Below are 13,997 nucleotides of genomic sequence, written 5' to 3' on the forward strand. Positions count from 1 at the left end.
ATTTCTCCATAAAGTTTATGGAGCAGCAACAGCTGGTTGAATCTGTGGCAGAAAAAGCCAACTTCTAGTGGCCAAGACTATTGTTTCAGAATTAAGGGGGAAAACTCATTAACTGTTAATGAAAACACAGGGAATAAAAACAAATAGCACAGAAACCCTAGGAAATAATTACCTTACACCTGACACAAAGCTGCTTTATCTTTCTGCTCCAACCCTCAGAAATTCACAACTTATCACTCTGTGGAGCATGAATGAAATTGAGTTTGACTCTCAGAAAAGAAGAATAGAGAAATCATCCCGCTTATGGGCCCCTCAGCATGTGCTTGGTGGAGAACCCGCCATTGAATATACCAAGGAATGTATCTAACGCCCAATTCTTATGACACTTAGGCTACAGGAGCAAATTACCTGCTAATAGCAGGTGAACCCTTGATATAGTTCCACTAGATCTTGTTTAGAAATACAAAGAGAAAGGACTGAAGGTAGTGGATGTGATTAATGGAGATATGGTGTGTTAGAATATATATCTGTATAGAAATATATTGATTCTGAGGGAGTTGCAGTGGGGAAGTGTGTCTCCAGTGGCAAGGGGTCTTGCTTGTGAGAAAGCCACTCTAAGCAGATGGAGTTCTAAGCCCTAATCGTAGAGCTGCTGAGTGGAAATGTCTGTCACTATAGTTTGTGATCATTTATGTCTGATCCCACTGGACTACAGTTGTGGCCATTTGGAACTGCGATTGTCAGAGCTATAGACAAATCCAGAGAACACGTGCGGTTATGTTTTATAGAAAAATGATGTTCTTAAACTTAAACAAATCCAAAATGACCACAATAATTGCTGTTCTTCTATAAAACTTTTCACCCATGCATCCTCAGTAGTTGTAATCATTTCAATTACGTGGGAGTGTCTATTTATATGGTATTATAGCCTTGTTTCTGTGTGTGCCCAAGGGAACTGGGTCACTTGATATGACACTAAAAACACTTATAACAACATCTCCATCATCAGGAACTAATTGCACTTGGGTGTAAAGCTTATTTCTAAATGTTCCGGCACCACAACCATTTGTACTGCTGACCTAGGCTCTGTTTTGCTGCATTGAGTTGTATATCTATGTGATTGTGTACTTTACAGAGGAAGTGTCTCATGTTTGACATCAGGGGTGGCTATTGAAAGCACACCTTGGGTGACTATACTCAGAAACCATAGGAATCACGTGGAAGTGACTTTTCCATCTGAAGTTAGGAAAGCAAGTGCCAAATCCACGCAGGTGTTTTGGGTAAGACTTTAAAAACTGAGACTGTGAAGGCAATGTGATACCCTGGATTGGATCCCAAAACAGAAAAAGTACATTAATGGAAAACTTGTGAAATCCAAATAGAGTCTGTAGTTTAGTTAATAGCAATATACCAATGTTAATTTATTGGTTTTGGCAGATAGACCTCAATTATGTAAGAAGCTGACATTGGGGGAAACTGGGTGAAGGGTATGTAGGAACTCTGTACTATCTTTGCAACACTTACATAAATATAAAATTATTCCAAAATAAAAAGTTTACTAAAAAAAAAAAAAGCCCTTCCTGATCTGCATGTTTTTTAAAATGCTAAGAATGTGAGCATGACTTTTTTTCTTTTTTCTTTTCTTTCTTTTCTTTTCTTTTTCTTTTTTTTTTTTTTTTTTTTTGAGACAGGGCTCACTCTGTTGTCTAGGTTGGAGTGCAGTGGCACAGTCATGGCTCACTGCAGCTTTTACCTCCTTGGCTCAAACAATCCCCCCCATCTCAGCCTCTCAAGTAGCTGGGACCACAGGCACAAGCCACCATGCCTGGCTAATTTTTCTACTTTTTGTAGAGATGGGGTATCATCATGTTGCCCAGGCTGGTCTTGAACTCCTAGGCTCAAGCCATCCACCTGCCTTGGCCTCCCAAAGTGCTGGGATTATAGGTGTGAGCCACTGCGCCTGGCTAGGTTCTTTTTCTTTAATGGTGGATTTACCACATTTTTGAAGCAAGCAGAGAACTTTGAGTCCAGAATAAGTTTATACATGATGTTCAGTATATCCTACAAAAGTTAAATTTTGCTTGGCAATTCCAGTACTTTTTTTATTTTTAAGGATTTTTATTTGGCTTAAAATAAAAATTCCATTTAACCTTGCAGCTCACTTTCAGGTTACTAGCCAGGCAGTCCATTTAGATTGTGTTGATAATATAATTTTAGTGGACTTCCAGTGATGTAAAATTTGAGCATTTTAATCCTCAGTCCAGTATTTGAGAATTTTTCTGGTTATTATGGAAATTACACAGTGGTGCTTTAAGCATAGCTATAAACTTTGTATACTGATAAGTAAACTAATAAAGGAGAGTATTTCTTCCGGCTTTGGCCAATGACTATTGTGTGAGTTTTCTATAATTTTTATTTCTCTTTTCCATAATAAACTTTATAGTTTATTTCTAAAGTCCTATATTTGTAGGTGTTCAACTCAGTTATGGACATCTACCTACCGTACAGCATTTGAAGAAGAGTCTAGATATGATCATCTAATTTATGGAAAGAGAAGGCTACAGCCATTCTCTTTTTATCATTTTATAACCTCCCTGGCTTTCTAGTTTAATTGTAGGAAATAAACCTTTAAAGTGAGGCAATACAGATTCTATGTAGGTTGTTTGGTTTCACAGCTCCCTAGTTGAAATCCAAGGCCAAAACACTACAGTATTTACTGAGATTAGCATTGGTGATTTCCTTTGGAAATTAGTATTTGAGATAATATTAAATTCAGTTGAAAATCCTATTTTCATGTTTGTGAAATGAAATAAGCAGCTGTCAGTGTCCTTTTATTAGCAGACTGCACCTCTATTTGGGGGATTTTAAGGAAAGCCATTTGCAATACAGAGCCTTTTCTTCCGGTTTCTGAATGAGCTAACATCTTCTGTCTGAACCTTTTAAAGTATCATAATAACATCAGCCACTTCTACAGAATACAATCCAATGTATATTGAAAACACACAAAAGAGATTAGCATTAATTGCATAATTCAGTATTGTATATACATTACCTTTTATCAAAGCCATTTTACAGAACAAATATTATCTTCTTAGGGCTTTTAGAATTCCTAAGAGGTCGGTTGCCTAGGCTGTAAACTAGCATTACAAAGAAAGAACTTTGTTAACATTGCAGAACAAATAGGAATACAGTCCAGCAAAGACTAGGTTTTCTCTATTTTTATAATACTTCTCTTACTTTTCAGAGAAAGACTATTGACCTTGCTATATTATATTATGTATAGAGGGTTAAACCTTTGGGTCAGTCGTGTTTCATTTGAAATAGAGGCATGCAGGGTAAAGGTTGTAATTATTGGAGACATAGTATATATGAATATAAATTAAATTCTTTTTTTTTTTAAGATGGAGTCTCACTCTTGTCACCCAGGCCGGAGTGCAATTGTGCAATCTTGGCTCACTGCAACCTCCACCTCCCGGGTTCAAGCGATTCTCCTGCCCTAGCCTCCCCAGTAGCTGGAATTACAGGTGCCCACCACCACGCCCTGCTAATTTTTGTATTTTTAGTGGAGACAGGGTTTCACCATATTGGCCAGGCTGATCTTGAACTCCTGCCCTCAGGTGATCCGCCTGCCTGGGCCTCCCAAAGTGCTAGGATTACAGGTGTGACCCACCGTGCCTGGCTGAATATAAATTTATATAGCTATGTTTTTATTTTAAGTATGATAGAGAAATTTCTTTCTGGTGGCAAGAGGTATTCCCACTATAAGCTAACAGTTCCTAAGTTTTAGTGAGAGAGTTACTTGAGTGGAAAATTTTTCATCCAGGTAAGTCAGTTCTTGAACCTATTTAACTGTTTCCTATATGTTAATGGATAGTGGCCATGTTCATCATCCAGTAAAAGATACATTTTTTTTCAAATACTGGAAGAGATCATACATAGATCCTTTTATAAGGATGTATCCTTTTATAAGGATGTATCCTTTTATAAGGATGCCCAAAGATTGACCTTATTTTCTCTCTTTTTTTCCCTCAGGAGGAGACATTGGACAGGACAGCTCTGATGATAATCACAGTGGGACTCTTGGCCTGTCCCTCACATCCGATGCACCCTTTTTGTCAGATTATCAGGATGAGGGTGAGTGTTATCCTTCTGGATTTTGGGTGACCACCATACTTCATTATCTTTTGACCTGACATCTTTGCCTTTTGTCGTTTTTGTATCCAGCAGCCTTTGGTGGGTTTTCTGTACTGGTAATCACTAGTTTGCAAAGAACAACTATTTGTTTCACTGTGGTGCTGATCCTCCTTGGTAATTCAATACTTCTGAAGTTAATGTACTTAGGGAGACACTAATTCCATATTGGAACAGGAAGACATCATTATTGATCTTTTTATAAAAACTGTAGCTCAATAGCTAGGAGGGCATTTTAAGATTTCAGGGCCTAGTTTATACCATTCTTTTGGATTTTTTAGCTTCACTGATTTACATGAGAATTGAAGCTTTTATTTAATGATTGTTGGATTATTAATTTTCTGTGGATCATTTGAGACCCTTGAGCTCATCATAGTATATAATAAGATACCATTTCACCTGTACTTCTCACATACCCCTGACCATATTTGTATTGCTCAAGAGGAAGGGAAAGCCACAAGAACCACAGTGTGAATCTTCCTAGAGCATCAATTTTACTTGAATATTTGGGAATGAGAGGAGTTAAATAATTCAATTGTTAGAAACATTATTTTTATATTCAGAATTCCACAGTGTATAACATAGTGAAATGCAAAATATACATGAATTTTTAAGATAAGACATAAAATATAAATATTTTGGCCTGATGGCTACCAGTTTCTGGCTCAAGCCTAGATTTCCCAAGTGTGGGGATCCGCTGTGCCTCTTCTGGCATGTGGCCACCTGAGCAGAAGGTTTCATCATCATGGATGTGCATGGTTTTCTTATCAGAGTCTCTCTCATGCCTTCCCAGTAGGGTTAAAAAGGTAGAGGTGTTACTAAATTGAACATTAAATTGGAAACACATTATTCGCTTAGGGATTGGGAATAAAGTTGGTAAATTATTCCTTACTTTTCTTTGTTAGTCTGCAATCTTTCCATTTCTTTTTATTTAGATTTCAAGAGCTTATAATTTCTGTTTTACTTTCTCTTTTTGCTTTATCCATTGATTGTTATTTCATTTAGCCCTTTTGACAATTCATGTTTTTTTTTTCCCTTTCACTGACTTGATAACCTCCACATAAGAACTGGGGGTTGAATCACACAGAAACATTTTATTTTGCTTGGGCTTTGTATAATAGCACAATTAGTAATACCCAAGTTTTAAAATGGGGTTTGTAATATAGGATCTGTGTATTGATTTAGGTATTACACTAAAAACATTGTTTGGATTGAAAGTTTAATAATTACATTGGTAGCTGATTAATAATTGTAGAAAATTAACAGTGCAAAACAGGAAGAAATCAACTTTTCATTTGTTTTTGATTAATCTAATGCTTGACAGAATTAGAACAATAATGCCTCATTAATCCTTAGGTCACTTATTTGGTATTTCCAACTTTCCCAAACACAACTGAGAACACAATAAGTAATCCAGAAAGGCCTCTAAGTGGAAATAGATGTGACTTATGTACCTTGCTCTGGGAAGAACCCCTGAGGCCCTTTGCTGAGGAATCTTCTTACAAGTTTCTAACCAATACAGTGTTTTGGTTTCTCAGCCCACAGTAGAGCTTCAAATTAGAAGAAGGGGTACTATAAAGGCATCAATTAACAAATAAGATTAAGGTAAGAAACAAGAACAAAACTTTATATAGAAAACAAAATCTATAAATAAAATTTATCTAAGAATAATTTTTTTAAATAGCAGTTTGGGGTCATTTTCTATGATAGAAAAAAAGAGTGCATGCTCACCTAAGTGCTCAGTACCTTAATAAATTAAAACTTTTTAAGCCAGCATTTATTGAGCACTTACTATTTGCCTTGCATCATCTGTATGGTAAGCACTCTGCATATGTCATCATTTGATCCTCAAGACTGCCCTAAAATGTGGATATTAGGATTATCCTTATTTTACAGACAAGGAAACATACTCAGGGAAGTTAACTTATCTAAAATCACACAGCTAGTAAGTAGTAGTGCCAGGATTTACACCTACATAGTCTGGTTCTAAAACCTCTGCTCTTAACCACTCTACTATCCTTACCACTATCCTTATCTGAGATATCCAAAAAAATAGATTCATACTCCAAACATTTTGGCAGATTCATACTCCAAACATTTTGGCTAAGACCATAGAGATAAAAATACTATGCTTAAAAATATTTTCATTAAAATAGTTGAAATTTAGGAAAAACGTTTGTGTTGAAAGAGGTAAATCTGGAAAACTCCAAAGTGCAAAACTTTGTTCCATAACAGTTCCTCATAAGGGAGGAGTTAATTATATTAGTAATATTAAATTCTTACTTAATAAACTTTTGTTTTTAGTTCTATGCATGAAATTAAAAGAATTCCCAAAGTGACATAGTCAATGGTAGAGGTAGGAATAGACCTATTTCTGTGTTAAAAACTTGATTGTAAGATGATGTGATACTGTTTAAATGTGAGTTTCTGCAAAGCATTGAATCTAGCACAGTGCCTGAGTGCCTAATGCATAACAGGCACAATAAATGTTCATTTTCATCCCCTGAAAATTAAAGATACATATATTTCCTGTGAAATTAAAGAGAAAGTTATAAAGGTGTCAAAATTTTTAACAATCTCTATATCCTATTTAATTAGATTTTACCATTATAGAGAATGGTAACACTTGATATGCTACTTTTTTTTAAACAAATGTTTGTTTAAAGATTCCTAGGTAACACCAAGACACTGTGCTAAGCTGCAGGTGAAAAATGCAGTAAGAAAGCAGATACAGTCCCTGCCCTCATGGAGCTTACCATCTCATTGGGAAAACTATTAATAAGTAGACAAATAAAAAAATATAAAGTTAGTGTCTTTATAGATAGCTAAGTCAATTATTTATGAAGAAAAAATATTCCTCTTTATTTTTTATTGTTTTTTTTTTGAGACAGAGTGTCGCTCTGTCACCCAGGCTAGAGTGCAGTGGCAGGATCTCGGCTCACTGCAAGCTCTGCCTCCTGGGTTCACGCCATTCTCCTGCCTCAGCCTCCCAAGTAGCTGGGACTATAGGTGCCGGCCACCGCGCCTGGCTAATTTTTTGTATTTTTAGTAGAGACGGGGTTTCACCGTGTTAGCCAGGATGGTCTCGATCTCCTGACCTCGTGATCCACCTGCCTTGGCCTCCCAGATATTCCTCTTTAACATTCTTTGTAATGACAGTTATTTTAGGCTTTTCGAATTTTGTCTTCATTAGAAAATGTGAAAATATTTCAGATATTTTGTCTTCCACTGTCAGCTAGAGTAGTATCCTAGACTTGCCATTATAAAAGGATACACAGTCGGGCCCATCCACCCATAACTTTAGTGATGAGGGGCAGTAACCATGCTGCATATCGCGTTTAGATCATGACTTTGTGAAAACTACAAAGAGTGCTAGAAGAATATAGAAACCTGGCCAGGTACACAGCAAAAAATGAAAACCAAAGTTACAGGCTAACCCATGCATAAAAATAAGAGCCTGTTGCCACCTAATTACAATTCCTTCTCCTTTTCCTTTGTAAATGCCCACAATTTGAAGGCAGAGAGAGACACCCACAAGAGCACAGCCCTACCATCGGGAACAAAAACTTGCTAACAAGTAATAACATTTAGATTTCTAAACTAAAAGCATAGTTTTTACCATATGGAAGGAAAAAAATGTAGTAGGAAACACTGACCACCATACTTAGTACAAGAGCCAGGCAACTACGAAGCTCAAGATCTGATTGTTTTCAGTGTCCAAAATATACAGTGGATTTTAATGTATTTATAAACTTACTTTGTTAGTATAATGAAGAATCCCTGCATACCTACATTATTTTTTAAAGTGGATTGGGGAAAGTGATCATTCTATAAGCAGGGTATAGTGACTCCTTCTGGAAGAAAAAGAAAAAATAAAATTATTTTAGAAGAAACCTAAAATCTATGATAATGTATCATTTGTTATATATGTTTACATTCTGATTAAAGAATGGGTGAATGGATATTGAACAATTAAATCTGGATAGAAGTGAGAATATTTTAGAGCTTCTTTGTGCATCAGGATGTTGAAGGTTAGAGAAGATTCTTATTCTTCAGCAAAATGAGAAACAACTGGAAAAGGAAAGACCTGTAATTATCATTGGAAAAGAGTAGTAATGAATAACTGAAGAGACTGTTGTTGATTGATTTTATTACATACTTGTTGATTTAAAAGGAACTGCAAACATGTTAAAGTACCAATAGTAGCTATTTTTAACTCCATGCCATTTCTGAAAAGTACATTTAAAAATATAGAGAATATTCTGGAAATAAAAAGAACTCATTTTTTACAGTGCTATTTTTAGCACTTTTAAGACATTTCTCTGTTTTCATTTTAGTTCTGAAATACAAGTCAATTTTGGATTTAAGATTATGAATAATAATAGACTAGATTTTGTTGATCATTGTGGGTTTTATTTTTATAATAGTGGGGAGAAAGCATTAGATATGAATCTATTTTAAATAAAACTGTTTTAGTATTCTGAAATTAAAATGAAGGTTTAATTTATTGATTAAATTATTGTAGCCAGAGTTCAAGTTTGTCTTAAATTTCATGGTGCCAAAGTTAGTATCATGGAATCTGGGAGTTGGAAGGGATGATAAAGTCATCTAGTAATAGGAACCATTTATCGAGTGTTTACTATGCTTTACTAAGTGCTTTCCATGGGTTATCTCATTTAATTCTCAAACCAGCTCAGAGATGAAGACATTTACCCATTTTACAGGTAAAGTATTCAGGCTTAGAGAAATTAATTACTTGACCAAGGATGACACATCTAATCCACATGAGGGACTAGCGTTCCAATAGATTTCAAAACCATTGCTTTTTGAAGAGTTCTGCTGAGGTGGATGTTTGTTCCTCTGTAGACATCTACTCTTACGGGCTTTCCAACTCATTCTCCTTATTGCTTTTTTCACTGGATATAATGTTGATTTTTAAAATAAATGTGTTCACAGCTAAAAATTATCCTCTAAATGCTTTTACTGCATCCCACAAAATTTCATTTATAATTATTCTAAGTGTTTTATCATTTCCTTTATGATATCCTTTTTAACTTACATGCTACTTAGAAGCATTTTTTGTGTTTATGTTCTAGTTTTTATTTTAGTTTGTTTTGTTGTAGTTTCAAGAATTTTAAAACCTACTCTTTTATTATTGACTTCTGATTTTATTACATTATAATCTAAGAGCACAGTGTATATTATTTTGATTCTTTGGACTTTGATGAGACTTCCTTTTTAGCTGTAATGATCAGGTTTTGCTTATGTGCTATGTGTGCTCCAGAAACATTCATTGATTACACTCTTACTCTTTTTATTTTTATAAATAATACTCTTTAAATCTTTTATATGCCTAGATTTTCTTTTCTCTCCTGAGAGGACTGTGTAAAATCTCCAATTACAATTGTAGATATATTCATTTTTTTCCACGTTTTGTTTCGTTTTCAGGGTCATATTATTAAGTACTTATAAAGAGCTCTAATTGATTAAAAAGACCCCCTCTTAATGAACTGAAATCCTATTCCTAGAACTTCCACTTATTAAGTTAGTTTCGCCTCTAAATCTATGAGAGCACCCTCGATAGACTTTATTGTATTTATTTATTTATTTATTTATTTGAGACGGAGTCTAGCTCTGTTGCCCAGGCTGGAGTGCAGTGGCATGACCTCAGCCCACTGCAACCTCCGCCTCCCGGGTTTAAGCGATCCTCTTGCCTCAGCCTCCTGAGTAGCTGGGATTATAGGCACATGCCACACGACCGGCTAATTTTTGTATTTTCAGTAAAGACAGGGTTTCATCATGTTGGTCAGGCTGGTCTCGAACTCCCGACCTCGTGATCCACCCGCCTCGGACTCCCAAAGTGCAAGGATTACAGGCGTGAGCCACCACGCCCGGCCACTGATAGACTTTATACTCAGTGAGTATAAAAAATGTTCGTAAGCCAGTTTGAGATCCCCATTATTGTGAGTCAGGGGTAAGGCCTGATTTTAGTGTATAAATTATGTTGTTTCACAGAGTAAATAACCTGGGCTTCTTACAATGTTTACTGAGGTATGTGAATTAATGATGTAGGGATTAGAGGTAAATGACCTCATTGATCAGGATAAATCTTAGATGGAATCTTGCTGACAACTTTGGAATAAAATGTGCGTAATTTAGTGCTGCTTTACTTGGAGTGTTAGAAACCTATGTAGGTTCAGTCACTGGTACCCTAGCACCAATAATACATAGTATTCTAGCACCAATAGGACCCTAGTAGATTGAAAAAATTAATGACTTAAAAACAGCAAGCCATTTGCTTCCTTCTCACTGATGGGGTTAGGCTTGTTAACTTTCTTCATGTGTATTTTTTTAAAACTATGTAAGCTATGTGAACATATTTGGAGTTTTTAGTTCCTGTTTATTCTATGATATGAAGATAATGAAAATGACTCAATATAGTCCCTTTCCATAAATAAGTCTGTAAATAAACATATATGCATACATACATATATTCAAGCAAGCATTTTTCTCATTTTCTTTTTATTCTTCAGACAACTGCTTTGATCTTTGTTGTTAGCTAGAAGGTATATTTTTCTTTAATAAAGGCACATGACTCCTGTCAAAGCTAATGGAAATTATGTATGTGTGTTTAGAGGCACATACTGTGGAAGAACATAAAAACTTATAACCATGTCTGTGTTTTTGGAGCCAAATAATGAATTCCACAGTAGAACACACACTTTCATGAACCTGGTGGATTTCTAAACAAGTTTGTGTTGGCTTTAGGTGAGTCCATCAGATTTCAGATCATTGGGAGAAATTAAGGACTTGGTGTTGAGTTTACTGTGATAAGGGTAAGTAAACTGTCACTCAGGATCACAGTGGTTTCCTTCATGAAGATAAATGTCTTATTAGATCTAAGACATCATGTCGTTTATATAGTCTGGTATAAATCACAGATGAAGATGACAAACTGGGCTTCCAAGTTGACAGTAATTTATATTACTTAAACAAATGGTTACCAAGGATTATACATGTTTTCGTGAAGAATTAAAAAACAATAACAATTATCTGTCTATGAATGACCCGTTTTTCATTTTCAGCCCAACATTTTGGGCTGTTGGTGTGTGTTTAAACTCTAACTTTTCATCCAGTACCCAGTAAAGTGCTCTCACATGTGTTGATAGCTGGACATCTTCCATAATGCTTCTTTCACTAAAACAAACTCCTTGTGAATTTAACCCATACATTTGGGTTAAATTCTACATAAAATCATGGAATTTAAGAGCTGGAAGAGAGTTGGCAATCACCTAATCTAGTCTCTGTTTTAACAAAGAGAAAACTAAATTTTAAAGATGGTAAGTGGTCAGGCAAGGTGACTCATGCCTGTAATCCCAGAACTTTGAGAGGCCAAGGTGAGTGGATCACTTGAGGTCAGGAATTCGAGACCAGCTTGGCCAACATGATGAAACCCCGTCTCTACTAAAACTACAAAAAAATTAGCTTGGCGTGGTGGTGGGTGCCTGTAATTCCAGCTACTCAGGAGGCTGAGGCAGGAAAATCGCTTGAACCCGGGAGGCAGAGGTTGCAGTGAGCCAAGATTGCGCCACTGCACTCCAGCCTGGGTGACAAGAGTGAAACTCCGTCTGAAAAGAAAGAAAGAAAGAGAAAAAGAAAGAAAGAAAGAAAGAGAGAGAGAGAGAGAGAGAAAGAAAGAAAGAAAGAAAGAAAGAAGGAAGGAAGGAAGGAAGGAAAGAAGGAAAGAAGGAAAGAAGGAAAGAAGGAAAGAAAGAAAGAAAGAAAAAGAAAGAAAGAAAGAAAGAAAAGAAAGAAAAGAAAGAAAGAAAGAAGGGAGGGAGGGAGGGAAGGAAGGAAGGAAGGAAGGAAAGAAAGAAAGAAAGAAGGAACTAAGTGAAGAAGGAAGGAAGGAAGGAAAGAAGGAACTAAGTGAAGAAAGAAGGAAGGAAGGAAGGTAGGAGGGAAGGAAGGAAGATACTAAGTGTCTCCATCCTACAACTAGCAAGTGATAGAGCCAGTATCATACCCAAGACCACCTCTCTGAGAGTGACCTCTCCTGGCTTACACTGCATGCGTTCTCTCACCTGCATGATCTCAGCATGCTTTTCAATGCAGCCTCCAAACAGCTTTGTAGAAGGTCTGATCTTGGCTCCTAGATGATTTCTTGCAAGTTTCAGTCAAGTTCTTCAGACACATGTGTCTCTCTTGCCTATATATGTTCTTATTATTTTCCTAGGATGATTTGGAAGTGGTATAGTTTATAAAGAATTTCAAAAAGGCCCCATAAATGCCAACAATTATAGTTATGAATAACATTCATTAAGCCCCTGAATTGATTTGACATAGAACTAATTAATTATCTTTTTTGGCCTTTTTGTCCATGTTACAGATTTTAATACACTACTAATGAAGAGTTCGTTATTGAATACCAATATTGAATGTCCTTATTCCATCACAAGTTTGGATGCTATGTAGAGGATACGAAAAAGGAATAAGATGTGATTCCTTAGTGAGCAAATAATCTAGTTGAAGAGAGACGATTCGGGCACTTTCACAACTAAGCATGTGGTACATAATCCAGTGTTGATGACTGGGGACAGAGTTTGCAGAAAAGACTAATTGATTGGACTTGCAGTAGTTCAGAAGAAAGTTAAAATAATATTTGACCTAGGTTCTTGCCAAAGTGTTTTTAGAAATCTTTTCCAGAGCAGAATATGAGCAAAAGTCCATGCTTTGAAAGGTCAAACATTTATTGAGTTTCTACTCGGTAAATGGCAAAATAACAGTGACCATTTTTAAGTGCAAATACTTGATTTTTAAATGAGTGACTTGACAGATGAGGGTAAGCTTTTTCATCATGCCTTGAGTATTCTTTGTTTCTCTCTAAATTCTAAACTAGTCAACAAATGTAATGGTAATGTGAAAGTTCTAGTATATGATTATCAAAGATGTTATATATATATGATTGATATATAAATCAATCAGAGGTGGGGAGGAGTTATATATCTTTGGAGGCTGTTGATTAGAAAAACTTATACAACATATTTTATTACCTTGTTCTTAGAATCTGTACATGCATTATACTTAAATGTAGTATCTGCTTGTGGATGAACATTGAATGACCCCAAGTTTGGCTATCTTTCCTAGGACAATCAAGACTAAATTTCTAGAGGTCTGAATTCTGAGGTATAATTTTAACCAACAGACTGTACTTCCTCAAGCTCCAAAGTCACTGACCATTTTTACCTCAAAATCTCAAATTCACTTTAATCGGAAATAATTTTGTTTAGGCATAAAATAACTCTTTTGGGTCAAGTATATGTTTGTGTTTATAATTAATATATATATTCAACTCTTCCTGCTTTGATAGTTTTTGTTTTTCTACTAGTCGTAATTTATTTTGGCTTAACATAGAAGTCTGACTTTTCAAGTAAAAAAGAAATATTAATAACACTATTTAATACAATGCTGAACCACGTCTTAATCTAGAATATTATGGCTTACTAGGGAAAGATTGTTGAATTAATAAACTATATTATACTTCTGCTCTAGGCTGCCTTTCTAACTTTGAGTGACAGCCTTTTTTATGTTGGGCCCTAAGTAGCTTAAGTCTGGATACACTGGTCTAGCAGGAAAGAAAGATTATATGGAATGGATTCTCTGGCTTGTAAAAGATTGGGATTTAGAGAGGAATTTTTCCTTTATGAGAAGTTTTCACTTATAGAAGCCTTTTCCAATTTGCTGACCCATTTTGTTAGAATATAGCTTATATGGTATAGTATATTTTCACAGAATACTCTGAAAGA

General features: G+C 35.6%; 1 protein-coding gene across 2 annotated transcripts in view; it reads left to right on the forward strand.

Annotated features, from left to right (window-relative positions):
* SKAP1 (src kinase associated phosphoprotein 1) overlaps window positions 1-13,997 on the forward strand; it is a 310,267-nt gene that overhangs the window by 89,156 nt on the left and 207,114 nt on the right. For both annotated transcript variants that reach the window (XM_024235008.3, XM_024235009.3), the window contains exon 4: window positions 4,033-4,134. In XM_024235008.3, coding sequence (XP_024090776.1) covers window positions 4,033-4,134 — 102 coding nt within the window. The remainder of the gene's footprint in view (window positions 1-4,032; window positions 4,135-13,997) is intronic.

Source organism: Pongo abelii, chromosome 19 (genome assembly GCF_028885655.2).
Source record: "Pongo abelii isolate AG06213 chromosome 19, NHGRI_mPonAbe1-v2.0_pri, whole genome shotgun sequence".
Lineage (NCBI taxonomy): Eukaryota > Metazoa > Chordata > Mammalia > Primates > Hominidae > Pongo > Pongo abelii.